Below are 20,522 nucleotides of genomic sequence, written 5' to 3' on the forward strand. Positions count from 1 at the left end.
AGAACCACACTGAAGTTTTCTTCTACAAGAACTGTAATCCATTTGCAAACTGTGTTTGAAACTCTGCTTGTTACAAAACTGATGAACAAATGCATATGCATAGAGAGAGAAGCAGAAGCATAAAGGCTTCAATATATCAGAACTGTCTGCGAGTAATTTTTAATTGACATCTTTGCTCATGCCAGTTTGGTTTGTGTTTGACAGCTGATTGCCCAGATAGAAGAGACAACTCTGGAAACAGAGGGACTTCTTAGAATACCCGGAGTTGCAACAAGAGTAAAGGTAAAACATTGCACAGGTTATTAATATCCCCCAAAATGTATGTATGGTTGCTGAATTTATTTTGTCATACAAATTGTATTTTAGCATCCCATTGTTATCAAAATCTTCAAAAACAGAAAGCAAAATCTCTTTACAAAGAAAGCTGAATTATATTAGCCTGAGAAATGATGCTTTCACTCACTGTAGTTTTGGGGAAAGGCTGGAGTTTAAGTTCTAAGGAGAGTCAAAGCTACTTTTCGAATTCAATTGTGCCAAAATCTCATTAATTCTTGGCATGAGTTTTCCAGCCTTTTGCTTTTTCTTCGTAGCAGTTTAATCATCTGAACAGTTCACACACAGTCTTTCTACCCCAGGAGGAAGCTTTTCCCTGGCATTGTGAGCCTTTCTTAATAGCTAGACTTAACCTGTGTTAGATGGCAAGGCAGGCAGTGTGCACTGAAGGAGCTCTCACATTTATTTTTATGAACAGCAATATAAGTGCTCGGCTCGCCGAGTGCAATCTTGTTGGGCACGTCTGTGCACAGTGACACTTCCCAGGGTGAGTGCCAGTTACATCCAGCAGGCTCTTCCCAGTATTTGCCTTGATGCAGGGAGCTAAATACACACTGTGATTCATGCCAAGGCTCAATGTGTTAAAAAGACGGTCTGAACTGGCCTTAAATTCTAAACAGAAAGGACCATTTAAGTGGACTCAGCTGTCCAAAGATGTCTGCCAACCTCTGTTGTGTAGAACTTGGTCCAGCTGCTGGTTCATTAGAAACAACCAAAAGAAGGGAATATTGTGGAAGTTGGGTTTGTTTATTTACCGGTAACTAAGATACTAATTTTTTTTTTCAATTTTTCTCCATTCTTTATTTTCCACTTGGCATTGGTTCTGCAAACTGGAGTGATTCCTTAGTGATTTTGTTTATTTGTTTGTTCTTTGATTTTATTAGCTTAATACAATTTCTCAGACAGTGGATCATTCACTATTCAGCTTTGATTTATTTTTAATCTCTCTATTTGCATGAACTACTTCTTTAAATTAAGCAATAGTTTTGCTAGCAAATATTTTAAGTTCTTTTACTTATTCTAATAGAAAACTTTTTAAAAAGGAAGAATTTATCATACTAAATTACTGAAGTTTTCCCTTAATTTTCTTAAACAAAAAAAAAAAATTCTTTTCCTCATTATATATAGTTTTATAGAAAGACACAGAAAAATACTTTGCTATCATATTCTGTAGATTTTAGGGTTATTATTAAAGTGCATTGGATATACCACATAGTCAAATACATTTACTTTAAAATGTAGGCACTGGAGCACTAGGACACATAGTTGAAATTTCTGCCTTTACCTCTCATAAAATAATTGTATCTATACATTTAATACTGCATTTATTGCAGTGATTTGGTCTGAATGTGGATAGAGAAGGTGATGAGTCTCTGAGGGAGAATTTTCATCTCTCTTTCTAAAGCTTGCTCTTTTTGATGATCAGGAAATCATACCCACTTGACTTTAGACGTCTGAATTATTACTGTTGCACATTTGAACCTCCAATACAGTCAGTGGAGACAGAAGATCTCTCTAGAGGACAGTTGAGAATATCCAACTTTTATACAAAAAATAAGTGTCCGCATTTTCTTTGTAAATAGATCCGTTTTCCATTTGGACAAAGTTAAATTTATTGAGAAGGGTATCCTAAAAATGTATGTAATATCCTCTGTTCTATGTGCCCTTCTTGTCCAGATAAATAATTATGGCCATATTTTTCCACAGCACATTTTACAAAACAAGCCAGTGTCTTTCCTCCTTTTCTGTCCAGGATAACTGAGCTAGAAGAAGGGACGGGCCTGTGAGAGGTGCCTCAGGGCCTCTGGCCCTGTACTGAGGTTACTTTTCACTCTGCCAGACTAGGAAATAAATGAAGTGCATGTGAGATCAAGCCTGATACTTAGCAATGGACTAAGAAGGACTTGGTCTTTGCAGTGTGTTCCCATTTGTGCATCTGTGAAATGCCTGTCATGGCAGCAGGGCAGGGGTATGGTAATGTCTGCTGCCAACAGTATCCCATCCTTTCCCAGCCCCAGAGTTGTGACCTTCCACTGAGACTTTCAGAGCTCTTTACTCTTCCGCATAACCTCGTGGTTTGTGGGACAGGCCGCTTCCACACAGGGCGTGTTTGACACCCTGTGCTAGGCAAAGCTGTGTGTGCCCAGCAACATGGAATTCCCTGTGGATGACAAGACATTCAGCTATTCAGTTACACAAATCATGCCCTGTGTTTTAAAAAGAGAACCAGCCTCACCTTAGTGTATATTTTGATAAGAAGCTGTGTGTCAACACTCATAATTGCCTTATTTGTTTATGAAAATGGCCATGTATGCAGTATAGCAACACCCTTGGGTAACAGTTTCAGAATTGCTCTGTATATCAGACAGTCTTAATATTTGGGTAGAGGGGAAGCCATGGCCCTTATGTTCTTGAGTATGATATCTGTTTCTTACTGTGTATTTATTCCATATGGCCCTGGCTCAGGCCCATGGGACTTTTTCCCATATGATTTGACTGCTGCCTATTAATGTGTGTTTACTTGCAGTACTTCTGGTCCCACATTTATCTGTTTTGTAGCAAAAGACTAGCAGCAACTGGAGTTAAGTGATATTTCAGATGTCCTTGCCCCCCTTTCAGAGTGTGGAAAGTATTGCTGTGTGTATAACGCATGACTTCCAGCAGCCAAATTACTGGTGCTCTCTGTATCCATTGCATTTCAGGGTCTTTGCCAAGAACTGGAAGCAAAATTTTATGAAGGGACTTTCAACTGGGAAAATGTGAAGCAACATGATGCAGCAAGTCTTTTAAAACTCTTCATCCGTGAACTGCCTCAGCCACTCCTCACTGTAGAATATCTCAAAGCTTTCCAAGATGTACAGAGTGAGTAGTGTCCTTTTTGTCTCTGCTGAAAGAATTGATACCCGTGCAGAGAAGTGCCTCTTTGCTGAGAAACAAATTGAATAGCAACAATATGAGTTCTCCTGAGAAAAGATGGGCACAATTTTGCTACTGTGCAAATGCCATCTTTCATGTAACAGCTATTTTAATAGCTTACACATGCAATGAAAGCACATTTTCACTTCCTAATGCTTCTGATAGTAGTTAGGAGGTATACAAGGGTTACACAGAAAATGTATATGACAGTATCAGTTTATAAATAGCGTTTGCTTCAAAAGAAAACCACAACAAAGATAAGCAGTTCCTCAGGAAATACAACAAATGATAATTTATACTGGTTAGGGTATTTTATCCGTTTATAAGAGGAGAAGTTAGAGCAGAATAGTCAGAACTGCTGATAGTCCGTGGTCCCTTGAGATCAGCAAGTTCTTGTGAAAATGTCCTCTTTGCCAACTGGTTACAATACAGCAAATATACCAGCTGCAACTGGAAGAGAGTGGGTTGGTGATAATGAATCTGGAGTGAGAACCCGCATACATTTACTCCCCAGTCAACAAGAGACTGCAAGTTCTATTTCCCTTGCCTGCAGGCAGAGCAATGGCTCATTTCTAAGAGGAGCTTTCATAGAATCACAGAATATTTTGGGTTGGAAGGAATCCACAAAGATTATCAAGTCCAACTTTTTGAATGGTCCACATGGGGATCAAACCATCAGCCTTGGCATTATTAGCACCTTGCTCCAATCAACTCAGCTAAACTCGGCATCAGAGAATTCACATGGACAGGCAAACTGACAAATATCCTGAAAAATTCTTGACTTCTATGTCAAGTCTCCCAGGTCTGAGCTGCCTTTCAATGCTGTCAGGTTGGTTAGAGTAGGGGGTTGGTGCTTTGGCCTGCTACACAGTGTTGTTGATTTTGCAGTACTGACTGTCAAGTTAAAACTGGCCAGAACACTTCAGATGGTGCTGGCAGCAAAGAGCTCCACAAGGTTGTTTCATTTACTGGATAGTGATTGGAGCCAGGAAGGTTTCTGCTTGTGCTCCTGAGCTGTCTGAAGGCTTATGTGGTTTTACTTACCCAGAAGTGCTCAGGTGCCAGGATCCAGACCACTTCCTATATTGAACCGAAGGATTTACTTCAAAGCAGGCACAGCACTTCATGGACTCCCATTGTTTAAATAGTTTTTTTGTTGGTTACATGCAATAAGATTAGTTGGTAGAAAAAAAGGACCATCTTTGTGACAGTAGTCAGTGTTTTTCATGATACTGTGACTAAGTAGTGTGGTTAGAATTAAATATTTAAAGAACAATTTGAACAATTTAATTTGCTAATTTAAATAATGTAAGCAGCTAAAATTCAATTGTTGCAGGCAGAAACTCTTCATTTAAGTAATGAATTTTAATTGTTTTGTAATTGTTTTTTTGCTTACTTTCCTAGGAAAAGATTGATTCTCATTTTTTTTAACATTGTGACATATGGTGTTTTGAAGCTAAATTTAAGCCTCACTTTTAATGTGTGTCTTTCTAAAGCAGGTAGATAATATTGCTTTCACTACTTGATGTTTTAAATTATTATACAATTTGCCACTCATTTATTCAGAGCCTTCATTTTTGGTATGGTAGAAGGTAATCATCAAGGTGGGGGTTTTTTTATTTCATCAATGAACTTTTATTTTTGTTTGGTGGTGTCTCCTGAGTTGATTTGGATGAAATGTATTTGAAATAGCAATTCAGTTGGAATCCCAGCAGGATGCATGGGAACAACCCTATTGAATTTTGAAATCATGCAATAAAACTATGTTGTGCAGATATCCCCTTTTTCACTTGTTTTATGTATGGCCTGATTCATTAGGAGTCTACTGAGAAGACTTGCCAGAGCATGTCCTCTAAAGCATGACAGGAGGAAGTTTATGACAAGTGACAAATGTGGGACTTTCTGCACTGCCAAAACCTAGAAGCTCTTCTAGGAGCTGTAGGAGTGTAGGGATGCATTCATTGTGCAGCTTGGGTGAAGGATGCACCGCTGAGCAATTGGTAAAAGACAGAAGCAACGTTGCTTTTCTTTAATTGCCTCTTTTGGTACAGCACTGTCTGCTGTAGATACGTGTTAAGCTTCTCTGCTCTTGTTTTCATCCCTGCTGGTTTGCACTTGCAGCTCCTGTTGGTTATGTGGCTGAAGACCCGCCTTCCTCAGTTACACGTGGTGCTCATTCTGTGTGGTGACTTGGGAGATCGTGCCACTGTGAAGGCAGCCAGAGAAACTGTGAAAGCGGTGTTGGATATACCCTTTGGTGTGTTGGGGCACAGGCTCAGGAAGGGAAGAACCATTAGCTATTCCTTCTTGTAGCATTGCAAAATAAAGAAGGAATCACAAGGCATCTAGAAAACAGTGCCAAAAGACTGCTGAGTCACTCCAACTGAATCCTAAAAGAACATTTGGAAATGTGTATCGGAAAACCAGGATCTGCCAGTCCTTTGTCATACTATGATAATTAGCCATTTGTATGCATTCAGCATTTTGCAAGAAGTTTGAACTTAGAAATCATGCTTTTTGAAGAGTATAAATAACTATTTCAAAATACTGAGCTTTGTGTGCTTTATTGGCAGATCTCCCAACGAGGAAACAGCAACTGCAAGCTTTGAATCTTTTGGTTATCCTTCTACCTGAAGCAAACAGAGACACCCTGAAGGTTAGAATTATTAATAGTATTTTCCTGCATAAATGTTTTGACTGTTTCTGTGAATTCACTGTAATGAATGCTGTTGTCTTTTGAACATTCTTTTTTTTTTCAGTTCAAAGTTAATGCTGAAATGATTGACTCTTTTTATTCCCCCATATTTCACATGACTTTGGGGGGAAAAAAACCAAACAAACAACTTAGGACCCTAACTCCTCGCAAATTACTCTTTAAAGAATGTGACTTGACATTTTTCCAGGATTGCAATAGTAATCTCCCAGTAAGCAACCTTTTCTCTCAGAAGTTTTGTTCTTTTTTTTTTTTTGTATCTGTCATTATTTTCAGTGCAAAAAATAAATACTGTTAGAATACAATGAATGTGAGTTTCCTTATATGAAGTGGGTTTAACTCTTCATTTTTATTCCTCACTTTTCTCTGTGCTGTTTTTTCTACTCTCAATAAACTAGAAATTTACACTTCATGTTGCTGTTTGTAGCATGTTGCATGGATTCTTCCAATTTGTGCTTGTCCTTTTGTAGCAAAGCTATTAATGCTTTTTTCAGAATATGCTTACCATTAAAGCTGTTACAATCAAGAATGAATGCAGGATTTGTGTAGGATGCAGAACATCATCTATTACAGGCAAAAAATCCTACCAGGTCTTACTGTTCAAGCAAGACTTTCTTTGTGAGTTTATTTATTGTGTGGAGGCAGTCAAGAAGGCTCTTGAGTTGAGCTACAAATATCTGGAACCAAATTAATTGAAAATTGCCAGTTTCTAACTGGCTACCTGTCATTCACAATGCAGTGCTTTACTTGTGAATTGCTTACCTTACAGAATTAGCCACTCCATGTTTCCATAACCATGACAGCTGGCACTATTGTGTTCACTTTCAATTTAACAAATGCCAACAGTAATGTCTTCACAAGCATCTGTGGGATGCTGCTTATACACCTACATAACAAAGGTTTTGAAACAAATCTTACTCTGTAGGGCCTCAAAGTCACATGAATGCTTTTGAAAATGCTAGCCACAAAAACAGGAATGTTTTACTTCATTATTTGAAGGAAACAAAACTCTCATTACTGTTCTGTGAATAAATATATTCACACTTCTATTATTGATTGCTTTTAATGTGGTTTTCTTAGGATTTAAGAGCTTTTTCAGAAAAATATGCAACATCATGTTTCTTTTCACATGCACAGCTGAGCTGAAAGTTCTGCTCTTATTTCAGGTACTGCTTGAATTCCTCCAAAGGGTAATTGATCACCGAGACAAAAACAAGATGACACTGAAAAATGTTGCGATGGTGATGGCCCCAAACCTTTTCACGTTTCATGGGTTTGGCTCAAAGACTATTGAACAACGCGAGTTTGTCATGGCAGCTGGGACAGCAAACGTCATGCGCTTTATGATTCAGTACCAAAAACTTCTCTGGACAGTAAGTGTGGTTTTAAGGGGGGATGATGATAAATTTCACAACAGGGTATCTGAATAGAGAAGTCATGTGAAGTTCCATGATTTAGAAAAGGATCAGACTGATCCAGCTGGGTTCTTGGTCATGGATAACTCTTATGGGAGCAAAACAAAAATATTACATCTAATGTTAAGCTCTGGTGGTCAGAGTTTTAATATTTTATGTACTATAGGTGAACTCAAAAATAAGTCCTTGGAGAGTATGTATTTGGTCTATCAGTATATATTGCTTTGGTCAATTCTTTTTGGCTTAGAGATACCAGCAGGAAACACAGTGTTTAAACTCATTGCCCTTTTGGGCCAAATTTAATATTATATAAAACACGTTGTATCCTAGTCTTAAGCAAAGCTCTAGCTTAGATAAACTGGACAAGTTGGAGGTGTGTTGTCCGTCAGCAACTTGAAACAGTTTTGACCTTTGCTGCATGTGAGGAAAAGTAATTAGTACCATTTTACACACTAAGGATGTGTTTTTGGCTGACAGAAGTAAAAATGCTGTATGATTCCACGTCTCTTCCCCTGAGAAGTTACTGAATGGAATATTTTATTACAAATTTAGTGGTTTTAAAACTGTTTCACAATTTTATATTATTTTAATCTATGTTTATTTTTTATAGTTATATTATAATCTATACTGGAAAGAAATACTGGTTTTGAGTTCTACCTGATAATCTGGCCATTTACAGTATTTTGGTAAGGAAATTACATAGTTATTTACACTTTTACTATCTAGATTCCGAAGTTTATTGTTAACCAAGTGAGAAAACAAAACACTGAAAGCCAGAAGAAGGAGAAAAAGGACAAAGCTATGAAGAAACTTCTGAAAAAGATGGCATATGACCGGGAAAAGCACGAGAAACAGGAGAAGACTCCTAATGATGTAAGGAAACATGTATCTGAAATGCTTTATAATGGGATCATAGTTTTTAGTGAAAAAGTGGATAGAGCAGAGGGGATATATACATTTTTTTAATTGATAATTTCAATAGATAGCGAGTCAGTGTGGATTTCACAGTTTGTGGGTTACTGGCAGGACACATTTAGAGGATTGTACTTTTTTTAGTTTGTTTTCACAGATTTTTCAGAATATTTCTAAAAAAGTATTCTAAAAAATGCTAAGCACTGAGCTCTTTGTCCCAGTCTTTAGCTAGAACATGCACAACCTGCCCAACCCAAGAAATCCCAAAGGATGAAACAGACATGAAAAACTGATGAACTGCTTCTTATGCAGCTACTGTCCAAGTGGCTACTTACTGCCAGCCTACCCAGTGTATATAACCCACAGTTCAGTATCTCTCCTTTAGATAATTGGCTTCTGCCATACCCATCAGTGATACCAAGGCATAAGTTTCAGCAGAACACTCTTCACACACACTCTTTAAAATACAAAAATCCTGTGGCAATTGTAGTGTTAATTTTTCCTGTAGTTCAGAAAGTTTTTAGTTGAGCTATTCCCACTTACATAAAAACTTTAAAAATACAGCTTGTGCATGTTGAAATTGTTGATAATTTTTATAGTTACAATTTTTTGAAACTTTTTTAGCCTATACAATATACTACCTTAATTATAAAGCATTTGAAGTACATTATTCCAAAGTTGGTTTAAATACACGAACAGATAATACCAAATACGTGTATTCTGATACCATAATGAAAACATATCAGATTTGGGTGGTGTGAGAATCTCTCATTTGGGTGGTGTGAAAGTACCCCCTTGTGGGTTGAAGTCACAGTGAAGATTCTGGTGAGGTAGAGTCATCTTGTGGTCGCTGGTAGAAATGCAGTATGCTCTGAGCAGTCTGGTTTTATTACCAAATGTGTATATGTCAGGCTGTTACAAAAAAAAGGGTTGTCATATTCTTATAAAGGCATTTTTTAAGCTTTTAAGCCAAAGCAAATAGAATGTGGCAAATTAATATGCTATATGTCCAGAATCAGCTGGAGACTTATATTTCAGTGTTCCTATCTCATTTTTTATACAGTATTTGACACATATCTTAATGTCAAAATTAATTAATTCCCCAGGCATCACTTTGCATTACTTTAATTTCTGTCTGTATGCAGGAATCTTTACACAGAAGGACTTACATATGATTTTAAAATAAAGCTAATTAAACATTGGAATTTGTTTTCCCTGGTCTAATAAGAAAAGAATTCTTTGAATTGAATTCACTTGAGTTGATGTGATTCACTTAATGCTGCCATCCTGTGTTCAACGCTGAAATAACAGAAAATGCATTGAAAAAATAAATTCTGTTTCAAGTTCAGATATTAGATTTTTTTATAGTTCAGTGCAAAGATACGTCTTTTTAATCCACTGGGGAGTTAGGGCTGAGGTCTTTTAGAGTGAATTATGCCTTTCTAATCCACTGGGGAGATAGAACTGAAGCCTCGTGTAATATTCTTATTCAAATGTAAATGTAAAGTTACTATTCAATGATTTTCTTTAAGCCGTAGTTTTCTGTGGAGATTTTTGTCAAAATTAAATGGTACAATTTTTTACAAATCCTTCATGCTTATTGCAAGCATTCAGTAATTTTGGGTGCTTGAGAACATGTTAGTCTTAAAATCATATTCACGAATTGATAAGGCTTCATTGTGAATGACAATTTATACATTTTTCAATTACAAATGTCTCATTCTTTCAGGAAAATTTATTGGTTTGGGTTTTCCTTCTCCCTAGTTTTCAATTTATACTGCTTTAATTTACAAATGAGGTAAATTTCCTGTGCAGTTTTTGAACTATATTTAACTGTCAGGTGGTAAGTGAGGTACCCAGACATGGTGAATTTCCCACTCCAGTGAAACCTGTTTGGAACTTTCACAGAATCACTAGGTTGGAAGAGACCTTAAAGATCATTGAGTCCAACCCATGCCCGAACACCTCAGCTAAACCATGGCACTGACTGCCACATCCAGTCTTTTTTTAAGCACAATTCCTAATTACCTTGTGTGCTGCTGAATAATAGCTGAGGAAAAATTTCTGTTTTCTAACACTTGCTGTGGCACCCTACGTGATTAGACAGAGATGGACAGAACCTGAGTCACCTCCACATTCTCCAGAAATGACTCCGTATCCGCATTCTTATTAGCAGCTCATTGGGATAAAATTTCATCTTAGCTCTGGTGAGGCCTCTCTATCAATCACATTTTCCCTTTTCAGACAGAGGTTAAAAAGCATTTACTGCAAATTCCAGGTGAGATCTCTGTACAGTGTTGAGAGTGGTTAATATTAGAGGGCTTGTGAGGGTTAATTGCTTTTTGGGATACCTATGCATACCTATGGCCCCAAGTCAGTGTGTTGGGGATTAAGTCTTTGTGTTGGTGTTGGGTTGAATAATGCTCTAGACAGACAAAGAAAGATGCCCTCAGGACTGAAAATTTACCTATTGCCTTTAGCCACATTTCTACCATCTGTCATTGTATTCCTCTGTATGGTGCAGTTGTTCCAAAAAGGGAGATATCATGTGAGCAGCACAACGCAATGCACTGGGCTGAGCTGCTGCAGGTTGTAAAACCCATTGTGTCCCATGGCCCTTCTGTTTGCATGATCTGATTGAATTTACAGAGTAACCTTTCTGACTCCAGCTGAATATGTCACTCATTGCAGTGTCAGATCATTTACTAAAAAAATTATTACCTGCTAAATCATTCCTCTGTGTATGGTTTTCTAGTTTTTTGTCCCAAACTAAGTGCAATATTTTGCAGCCCAAAGAGAAGAGCTGCTTTGCATTTCTTTCAGCCTTTGCCTTCCATATAGCAAGATCCTTTTGAAAATCAGTTTTGTTCTTCATAATGTTCATGCCCCGTACCTGCTTGGTATGCTTTGCACCTTGAATAACTATGCATAATATTCCTTCATTATGAAAATATTGCATAGTCACATTTCTCTCTGCACCTAGAAAAATATTTAAGTGGATCAGGAAAATGGATTAGAAGAAACTGGAAGAGACCTACCCCAGATCCTATAGCCAGGCAGCTGCTCTTCTCTGTGTTATATAGATTCTAAGCCCCTCTGAAAAGGAAGGGTTTGAAGAAGATGAGTACCTCACAGGTGACTGCTCTGCCTGCTGCAGACTAAATGTTATAGGCCAATGTATTTTCCATGAAGTAAGGATGTGCTGTCTTCAGTTTTTTTAATAATGCATGTTCCTATTTCAGCCAGAGGTTGCAGTGGTTTAAATCTGACCTGAGAGGACCTGTGAGGCAGGGAAGGGAACTTGCAAACTGAATAGCATTGGTGACCCACTCTTCAGTGTGTTGCCAGTCCTCTCATAGGTTCATAGCTTAATATGTTGTGATATGGAGCCAGCCCCTCACTTGGGTATTTTGGGCTGTGCTGTTCAGAGAATAGGTCCTGTCATTCAGCTCTTAGAGGTTTTAGGCCACGTTTTCTTTCCCACTAACCTGTACAGTGTATGGGCTAGGGGATGCTCAGGTTCTGTTCTCTCTGTAGTTTGGCAGCATGAATATATTGTGCAGCTGAGCATGATTTCTCCTGGAAATGCAGGTGGTGAAAGTGGCAAAATGCATTAATTAGCTGAGCTAATAATGATTCTTTGTGAATAAACAAAGTAATTATTCTGTTTGATCTGTGACCATAATGTTAGAGCTCTGTGGACATTTCTTGTTCTTTTTTTCATATACTCAAAGTAGACTGCTTTTTAAATAATTTATCATGTACCTGCTGTGTAGGAAAAAAAAAGGTCGTCCAGCTGAAGTTGGAGACACTCCATTAAAATCAACTAAGACAAAATGATCGAGATCAAGAACTGTATACAAAAATGAAAGCTAGTTTAAATTGACCAATTTGAATTTGATGGAAGACCAGATAGGTCTATAAACAATAATTTCATCCTTAAAAATGTAATTTCCTTTTGCCAGAATCCCAGAAGTTTGGAAAGGGGCAAAAAAATTTTTAGCAAGATTTACTACCTAGCAGATGGCTATAGACACTGTTCCTGTAGGTGGAGGAGGCCTTAAAGAACAGATGTGACAAGTTTAGAGTTAGTCTAGGGGAAATCTCATGGAGATCTCTTGCAATCTTGCAAGTCTTTGATTCCACAATTACTACATAGCAATTTCTCAGTGTGATGATTCTTGCTGCTTTTGACAGAAGTAGTTATGGTGTCTAGGATTTTTAAATTGATAAATAATAAGACTGGACAAAAAGGATAGTTTGGTTAAAATTGGTTACCATAACTCATCATTTGTATAGTAATGAACCTTCAGCTTTCTCAGGAAACTGTTCTTCCAATTCTGCTCACGTTTGTACTTGTTCTGTACTCATTTAACTCTGATGGTTTCAGAGAAGCTATTTTAGATTCACAGGTGCCTGGATTTATTAATTGATTATGGAAGAAAAAACGTTCAACTTTGCAGTTGGGTAAATTGGGGTGGGAAAGGAGACAATGAACTGCCATAATCAACCTTGAGTACAGAGACTCTTAGTTTATTTTCCTGTCAAAAGGAGTAGGTTTGGGTAAATGATAATGTAATAGGAATAAAAATATTTCCAGGAACAGAAGTTAGGACCTTATTCACAAATAAATTATATATTTTGTAACTTGTAAATGTCATGTACCTACAAGTGGGACAGAAAAGCTGTCTTTTTTTCTCCTTCTCTTTAGCTAATATGATCAATATTCATCATCAAGGACTTGTGGTTTGAAATCAAATACAAATTCATTATATAGTCAGACTATTATATAGGGCAGATTGCCTAGCTGAACAATAAGAAATAGGGAGAAAAACCTGCAGTATTGAATATATGTTTTTAAAAAATAAAGTTTACAAAAAGGAAAGAAGAATCCTTTAAAGTAGACTGATCCATGAGTGCTTTTTGTTTTCTTTTTTTGGGGGGGTTTTTTGGGTTTTTTTGGGCAGGAAGTTCAGATTAAATGGAACTGGACAGGTTTCTTCCAGAAGTTTTGGTAGAGGGTTGGTGTGGGGGCACTGCCTGGTTTTCATGCCTGCAGCAAGAATTTTTCATATCAGTGTCACATGCTCCTTATCAAACCAAAGTGTGCTCTTAATGTAGCATAATTGTTATTGTTATTCTTAACATCTTTGAAAAATAATTAAACGCTACTGTTCCTTTGTTCTGAAGTTCTCCCTGTTGTTAAAAAGAGCTTTGAAGGTCGGATGTAATTTACTGAACTGCGGCATAGTTATTGTATGTTTGTAGAGAAGTGTAGTAGATAGTGAAGTGCAGAGCACTGTACGTACTTACTTATTCCATACTGTATTTTGAGAAGCTCATCAAAGCCAGCTGCTAGCAGCTTTGTTCCACCACTCTTATTGCTTTGCAGACTGATGTTCCTCAGGGAGTGATACGGGTGCAGGCGCCTCATCTTTCCAAAGTTTCCATGGCAATACAGCTGACAGAAGAGCTGAAAGCCGGTGATATAGTAGCCAGGTTTCTCAGCCAGAAAAGGTATAAACACATCTTTGTTTTGTTGTCATGTCGGGAGAAGTGTCTCTTCATTTATTATATCAGGAAAAAAGTTTTAAAATACTCAAAGTCCAGGTCAGTTCATGAACTGTTTGGCTGAATTTAGCCATCAAAATACACGCTTGAGGAATTAATGCTTTTAAATGTTATTAAAGCCCAGGAAACCTTTAGGAATATATAAATACTGTTAGTAAAAAATTAATTGCTGTTTAATCTGATGGGTCAGGAATAGTTTGGTAATTTTGTGGGGTAATTTTGTGGGGATGAGAAGGGAACTCCAAGAAAACAGAGGAATGAGGAAAGAAGAGATTTTTTTTTATTATTTTAAATAATGCATTTATTATGTAAATATATAATACATTTATATATAAAAATCTATTTAAAATACAAGCATCACAAAGGCACCCCAGGACATGCATTTCTATGTAACAGCATAATAGGTACTGGAGTATAATGATGTGAAAATGTCATGTACATTAAATTATTTTAAACAAAAAGCTACATTTTAGTCATTCAAATCCATTTAGAAAGGGAGAAACTTTAATGAACCTTTTGAAAAAAATAAAATTAATGCACGTGTTTATCATATCTAGCTATTCATCTAAAGCAATAATATGGTACACTAGTTGAGATTTAGAAGCTCCTTTTTCCTAAATGCTGTTTTTAGAGTTTTACACCATTGTCAGAAAGTTATTTTCTCCCTGGGCTTTAGCATATATTATTACAATTAAGCAGTGAGAATAATAGAATCCCTTTATAATACAGGGACTTTATTTTTCCACTGTCTGTTTTTTACTTCTTTCAATTGCAGTACAATTAAATCCAGCAAGAAAGCGGTTTTTCCTATCCAACCATAAAGTTTTTTTCTGAAATATGGCATATTTGAGGGAAATATTTATTTTTGCAGCATCAGTAAAAGAAAAATCAGAGGGTAAATATCAAGCTACTTGCTAATAACAATGAAATTCTTTCCTAAAACCTGCAGTTTCTTCATATTTGTCTTATTTTACCTTTTCTAGTGTACTGTTCATTTGCAGGACTGTTCATTTGCACTAGCATGCAAGGGTATTCTTGGTCACTGATTGTGTCAGTAAGGATTTGTGACGGGTGCAGTGCTGATTTTACTTAGCATTAACTTCTCCTAGACATGTCTAGGTGGCTGGTCCACAAGCACCTTTGTAATATCATCATTATGTTTTGTTCCCCACAGTGGAAATGTCCAAACACTCAAGAAAGAAGAGGTCTTTCTTTATGAAATAGGAGGAAATATTGGTAAGGATGGCTTTGGAACAACTTATTTTGCTAGAATAGGATTCCTTGGCACATTGTCTGTGGGCTTCACTGTGGTTGCATTTTTATTCATGTCCCTTGTTCTCCCTGACACTAAGGCAGACAGTTAACCTTGTGGAGAAGGCAGCAGAGATGTTGGTGTAATCATTATACTAGTGGTATCTTACCATCTGTCCCTGAGGAAGTTGGCAGCTGTAACAGATGTTCCTGATATGTAGGTACAGTGAATAAGCACAGAAAAGTTGGATACAAAGGTGCTTGGAGTTCATCTTATTCATCTCTTCATATTGAGGCATAATAAGTGAACTCTCATTCCTTCATGTTCTGCATTTGAGTGTCACTTTGGGGGGAGTGTTCTTCTGGGGGGAAGAAAATGCTCAGCCAGAAAGATGACCATGTGATAAAATTTTCCGACAGCTAGTCTTTCCTACTCTGCTTATTCCAGATCCTTTTGATTAAAGTAAATAGCAGATAAGCAAAGTTAATGCCAAGGATAATTCTGAGCCCAGTTCTAAAGTTTTCTTCCATGAATGCAAGAGTATTTTTGCATTAGAAATCAGTTACTAATCAGAGTATTTTTCATATGTTCAGGAAAACAAAAGGAGAACTAGAAAGCAGTAGTAGATTGGATTTACATTTACTTTTTTCCTTAACTGTGTCCTGTTAAACTTACTTGGCATTATAAAATCACATGCAGTACTTCTTTCCTTTGCAAATTTCAATTCCATATGTAAATTGCTACTTATAGCATTTTTCGTTTTTTCTAATCACTATTATAAATCATGATTTTTGCATGTTTGTCTAAACCAAAAGACCTAATTAAAAATGGCACTTACTTATGTTTCCTGCAAGAGGTATGTTTTAGTGTTTTTACTAAGTCTGATAAATAAGTTGCCGAGATGGTTGGATGCCAGATGAATGTATTATATGTTCCCTTGCAAATCCAGTATCTACATACATTTCCTATGCCTGTTAAAGCAGGTTGCAATCCCAGATGTAAAACTTTTTTGAAGGAAAGGAATATCTTTTTTATTCTACAGAGGTGTAATCATTGCAGGAAAAAAGGTTTTGTAGCATAATTCCAATGAAAGTTGAACAACTGTTACTGTTACTTTAAATTTGTGACAGAAATTTTATTTCTCTTAGATAAAGAGCAGATTTATTTTGTTTTGTTGCAACATAGGTTAGAAAGCTTAGATGTTTTTTCTGTCTGAATGGTTTACTTCCAGAGGATTTCAACTTTAATCAGTCCTTATTAGTCCTTATTAATACTCTCAGTTGAAGTAAGAGAAACTCCCTGCCTTTAACCTGCCGTACAGGTTTAAGTAAACCAGCTGTCTGACCTTTGCCATCTGTCTCTCTTCCCAGTGTGCCTGACTCATGTAGAGGGAGCCCAAAACAAGACTTGAGGGGCTCGTGCCACTCTCATGTCCTTACACTTGTACTTACACTTGTACTTAAAATTGTAACAAGCACAACACTGTGATCTTGTCCTCTAGCAGATGCAGCTGCTGAAGTCTGCACACATTTCTTTAGTAGTCAGTACACTGTAGGATTTAAGGGCACTGAATGGGACTTCTGCTACAGATTTATGCCCAGGACTGGATGGATAGGGACATAGCAAAGTGCTGTCCCCATGCTCTCACTGCCTGAACATGCTGCACTGTGCAGAGGAGAAGACCTAGCTCAGCAACATGGGCAGTACTGGTCACAGAGGTTCGGATTAAAATCCTAGAGAGAGCAGATGGAGACTGTGCCTGGTTGAGCAGGGAGGCCAAAGAGCTGGCAGACAAACTCAGCTGGACCATTCTACCTGTGTTTGCCTCCTGTCTCAGGAGTGCAAGTACTGGAAATGTCTTTCTGGCACGAGTCATCCACCCCAAATAATTGCATAGCAGAGTAGAAGAGGAGCTGTGATGTAGAGCTGCAAATGCATGAGATAATGCTTTGCCTGTAGGGGAATGGGAAGAATGAGCAGATATTGATGGATCAGCATATGTTATTTTCATCATTGCTACTAGACATAAATTAATTGCCTGTAGTGCACCAAGAACAATGTACTACTTTTCTCTCCTAGGACAGCAGCTATTACAAGTGCTGTACAGAACAGCTGGTTTAGGAGGAGGAGGATAGGGAGTAACACCTTCTTAGCAAGCAAAAACCTTGGACAAACTTAGCATTTAAAAAGGAGAAAATAACCTGAAATTTTAATGGGTTTCCATGCAAATGTCAGTGTAGTTTTTGGATATAATCATGAGAGGATCAGGACATTACTCCATTTTTACTTGCAGGGGGGAGTTCCCATCTGCATGATCTGTGTGAGGAATCTGACCTAGAACATGTCGCAGAGGCAGAGCAGCCTTTCTGTCCTTCCTTCTTCCACTTCTCCCCTTCCTCCTCAAGGCAGACAGGAAGGGTAGGAGCACCTCCAACTTTTATGTGCATTGTCCTTTGTTAAACACCACAGAGAGACTGTGAAAATGTCATGGGGTAAAACAGTAACAGGAACTTCGGAAATTGTTTAGTTTCTCTGTTGGTACTGGTGTAACCACGTGGCTTTTCTGTTTCCAGGAGAACGCTGCCTTGATGATGATACCTACATGAAGGACCTATACCAGCTCAACCCAAATGCTGAGTGGGTTATAAAACCTAAGCAGAGCTAAGATCACAGCTAATGGCAAAACCTCCAACCTGTGGACTTACGTTCTACGGCTGAATGTTTCAAAGGGAGAGTGTGTCCTCTCAACATTCAACCATTGTGTATATTGATAGAACTTTATCCAATGTAAAAAAAAAAAAGGCAATAGTGACCCAACAGTTATAACAAGTGAACTTTCAGTTTTACTTGCAGCAAAATTTTGGAGATAGCACAATTTTCCCACTCATGTTTGAAACGAGCATAAGTACCTTATATATTTTATATATAAGTACCTTAAATATTTTAATGGCACTAAGCTACCTCCCATCTGGTTGGTCTTGTTTAAGAATTTATTTTTTAAGCAGGTGTTTAAACTCTTTGTATTAGTGACCTACAAACTCTGTGTAGCATTTTGTGTTCATATAGGGCTTTTCAGTGCTAATGCAATAGAGAACCAAATCCTGATCAGCACTTCTGAATGGTACAGTATTAAAAATACCTGACCGAGTCATATGAATTTCCCAAATAAGTGTGAATTTCACTGGAAAAAACTGCAATGCAATGTATTTTGTCTTTGGAAGTCCTAATTTAAAGTTTGATGAAAACTATTTAAAAACAACTGTGAAGATGCTTTCTATGCAGCTTTTTTGCTAGGTCTTTTAAGTAATTTTATTTTTACTCCAGTTGATTGTGCACTTGAGATTATTACAAAACAAAAGAAAGAAAAAAAAACAAAGAAAGGATCACATGACAAGGTGAGTCTTTTTAAAGCTCACTACTCTTGGCATTGTCCTTTCTGGCATATTGTCATGCACTAGAAAAACCTTTTAGGTATTTCAGCAGTGATTGCAGCCATGTTACATACACTGATTTCAGGTTTTTTGGACCTCTGATAGATTTTTATGAACTGCCAAAACTTTTAAGTTACTAACATAATAAAAACTTTCAGGAAAAACAAAATAACTGTGGAAGGAAACTGTAGTCTCAGTTTCATAGGTAGCAAACCACTAAACCTTTCACTCAAAACCAGTGTAAGGGTCTGCTGTGGGTATTACTTACCATTGGCTATATATCTGGTATATCCTGGACAAGGTTAGAAATCAAGTTCTGATTGCACTGATGCTGATAGGTGCTGTCTAAACCACTTCAAAAATTAGTGCTCCAACAGAGAGCTATTGAAAATCCATCCCTTTTCAGGAAAGGACTGAAAGCTCCCCATGGAATTCACTGATAATGAATTGTAGACTGAGGAGGCTTGTTGCAACACAAAGAGCTGTGGCCTGGAACTCCAGAGCCCCAGTTCCACAGCGACACTTTGGGCTCACTAGCTTGTATAACACTTCACAGTTTATTTGTAAACTAGCTCTGCTGTTCTCAAGTGCTTTCATCTGCGTGCTGACTACCTGAAGTAACTACTGTGAAATTGTATCCTTGGAATGAAATACTTTCTCTCAGTGCACACAGAGATTTATATTGACCTCATAGGGAGTATTCTACTTGCAATCAAGGACTGAATTACATTTTTTACATGATCAAAGCTGATTAAAGGAATAAAGGACATTTCTGCTGAGCTTTGGACATGAGCCCTGTGTTGACATTAACCACTGGAACTCTCCCTTTTATGTACAAGCAATGAAATAGAACTCTGAAAGGTCATAGAAAAATTAGACATCTGCTGATTACTTATCCACAGCATATGAACAATTTTGGGGCCATGTGTATTTATTGTTTCTTAAAATCTGTCTTCATATGAAGAGGAAGCACTGCACTGGTTGGTTCTGAAAAGCAGGATGAGTAAAAGAGGAAATTGTTCTAATGTGACTGTGCTGCCCTCGATGCTCCATCTAGCTGGGTATTCCCGCGTGGTATAGCACTGTGCCACTGTGGGCAAATCCTCTTAAGACAAATTACTTTTGTCTGTAGAGCAAACTCCCTGTTCTTCAAATGGAAGGAATAGAGTAGCAAAGCAGTACAATGCTTAGGTAAACAGGTATGAACCTAGTGTAATAAATATAAAGGGGTTTTTTTGACATGTAATACAAAAGTGATGTGTGTTTTCGTAATACATTATAGTTCTGTAGAAGATTACTTGTTACTGGAACTCTAGGTGTTATTTTAATCAGGAGTAAAGTGCAAATGATGGGAACAGCTGTTCCTAAGAGTTTCAGTATAAAATTGCAACCAACCTGTGGTTATGATCCCTTAAATAACTTTACTTTTGGTTTAGTGCCATTGTTGTTTTTTTTTAATTTAAAAAAGTTCTTTTGTAATTAAATGATGTTTGTTTCTGACTTTTTCTGACTTTCTCATTCAAGTTCTTATATTTGTGCATAAAACATACCCAGATGACACTAAGCAATAATTATTTTGTGATTTCATACTTTACATCTTTATAGAGAGCTAGTGGTGTTGTGTATGACAAGAGACATTAATAAGTTAAAGTCCTGCAAAACGAACACCTGCTGGAAAAAGAAGTAACAGGCTAGAAGTTTAGAACTTTGCTGCAATTGCAATACACCTTTGCTAAATCTGTAATGTGACAATCACTGGGTACATGCAAAGGAACAGGAGGCTTCTCAGTGCTCATTGAAAGTACCGGCTCTTAATTCTTCATAATTAAGTAATTAAATTAGGGCACAAGTGGGAAGTCCAGAACGCATTCAGGTAAGCTGATAAGAATCTTTTATCATTAAAAAGACAGTGCCGCATTAATTGTTTATTTGGGGTGATTTGGTAAGCGACCATTGTTTGTTTGAGTGGTGACTTGGGA

At 37.3% G+C, this 20,522-nt stretch overlaps 1 protein-coding gene across 1 annotated transcript in view; it reads left to right on the top strand.

The window, feature by feature from the left end:
* Positions 1–20,319, top strand: part of ARHGAP18 (Rho GTPase activating protein 18) — a 68,546-nt gene extending 48,227 nt beyond the window's left edge. Inside the window, exons 8-15 of the mRNA XM_058801323.1 lie at positions 205–282; positions 3,036–3,195; positions 5,823–5,905; positions 7,129–7,335; positions 8,104–8,250; positions 13,682–13,806; positions 15,035–15,096; positions 17,686–20,319. Of these exons, the coding sequence (XP_058657306.1) occupies positions 205–282; positions 3,036–3,195; positions 5,823–5,905; positions 7,129–7,335; positions 8,104–8,250; positions 13,682–13,806; positions 15,035–15,096; positions 17,686–17,777 (954 nt within the window). The 3' untranslated portion in view covers positions 17,778–20,319. The remainder of the gene's footprint in view (positions 1–204; positions 283–3,035; positions 3,196–5,822; positions 5,906–7,128; positions 7,336–8,103; positions 8,251–13,681; positions 13,807–15,034; positions 15,097–17,685) is intronic.
* Positions 20,320–20,522: the final 203 nt, after the last annotated feature.

Source organism: Ammospiza caudacuta, chromosome 3, assembly GCF_027887145.1.
Source record: "Ammospiza caudacuta isolate bAmmCau1 chromosome 3, bAmmCau1.pri, whole genome shotgun sequence".
Taxonomy (NCBI): Eukaryota; Metazoa; Chordata; class Aves; order Passeriformes; family Passerellidae; genus Ammospiza; species Ammospiza caudacuta.